Genomic DNA, 1,426 nt, shown 5'->3' with positions numbered 1-1,426 from the left:
GTGTAAATCCGATTACAACATGTTTACTAAATCCCAAAGTATTGGTTTTACAGTCATTTTAGTTTATGTTGATGATTTAATGTTGGCAGGGGACGATTTGTTTGAAATTGAAAGGGTAAAACAGACTTTGCATGACAGATTTCGGATTAAGGACATAGGTGATCTCAAGTCCTTCCTTGGCTTAGAGGTTGCTAGGTCTTCAAAAGGCTAGCTCTTACGGGACACTGGCTTTGAGCATTGTAAACATGCCTCCACTCCCATGGACTATGGGGCAAAATTGAGCAAGGATGATGGAGATAGTCTGCCTAATTCCTCCGATTATAGGAAAATCATTGGAAAACCGTTGTATCTCTCAAACACAAGGCCGGATATAAGCTTTGCAATTGGCAAGCTCAGCCAATTCTTGGATTGTCCCACAACTAATCACTTGCAATTGGCACATAGTATCCTCAGGTACATAAAGAACTCTCCGGCAGCGGGGCTATTCTTCTCGGCCAATTCTGATCTATCTCTTATTGGATTTTCTGATTCTGACTGGGTTGGATGCCCCGACTTGCAACGATTAGTTTCAGCCTATTGCTTCTATGTGGGTTCCTCCCTTGTCACTTGGAAGAGCAAGAAGCGAGTAACTATCATAGCTTCTTCCTCTGAGGTAGAGTATCGGGCTCTTGCACTGGCCACCAGAGAAGCTTAATGGCTTAGTTATGTGTTGAAAGACTTAGAGCACTTCTTGGTAAACTTGTGAATTTGTACTGCGATAATAAATCTGCCATTTATATTGCTACTAACCCAGTATTTCACGAGCGTACAAAGCATATTGAGGCTAATTGTCACATTGTGAGGGATAAATTGCAAGAGGACTTAATTCATCTTTTACCAATTTCTACACATGAACAAGTCACAGACATCATGACTAAGTCTCTGGCACCAGAACCGTTCAGCACATTGTGTAGCAAGCTTGGGTTGTTGGACATTTTTATGCCCAATCCTCCCATCTTGAGGGAGAATATTACCTGATATAACATACTACTATTAGTTGTATTTATAATGAGTTAGCCTTAGTTAGTTCTCCCTAGTTTTGTTAGTGCAGGTTAGCGTAGTATATATACATATGCAATTAGTTGCTGTATTGGTTGCTGTAAACATTTCTTGAGGGAAAATCATAATAAAAGTTAACATTTTTGGCTCATTCTCTTTATTGACTCTATATCTGAACTTGCTTACCTCTTCCCTCACACACCTTCAACATACACCTAACATAACCCTTGAATGTGTTATAAGTTGCAAGCTTGTATGAATTGTAAGCAAAATTAAAATATTTGACCATGCCATAAACTTTTCGAAGTTTTCATCTTTTAATCCAAATTAATTATAAATTCATCACAATGTAGTTATGATTCTTTCTTAAAACTTTATATTTCTTTTA

General features: G+C 38.1%; 1 protein-coding gene across 1 annotated transcript; it reads left to right on the top strand.

Annotated features, from left to right (window-relative positions):
- The first annotated feature begins 259 nt into the window (after window positions 1-259).
- LOC112705258 (uncharacterized mitochondrial protein AtMg00240-like) lies at window positions 260-694 on the top strand. The gene has a single exon (XM_025756094.1). It carries the CDS (start codon window positions 260-262, stop codon window positions 692-694), a length of 435 nt encoding a protein of 144 aa, XP_025611879.1.
- Window positions 695-1,426: the final 732 nt, after the last annotated feature.

Source organism: Arachis hypogaea, chromosome 8 (genome assembly GCF_003086295.3).
Source record: "Arachis hypogaea cultivar Tifrunner chromosome 8, arahy.Tifrunner.gnm2.J5K5, whole genome shotgun sequence".
NCBI lineage: Eukaryota > Viridiplantae > Streptophyta > Magnoliopsida > Fabales > Fabaceae > Arachis > Arachis hypogaea.
The sequence above is the reverse complement of the archived record's forward strand: the minus strand, read 5'-3'. Positions and strand labels throughout refer to the sequence as shown.

Coding starts and splice junctions, on each gene's coding strand:
- LOC112705258 (XM_025756094.1), top strand. CDS start 260: ATGGACTATGGGGCAAAATTGAGCAAGGATGATGGAGATAGTCTGCCT.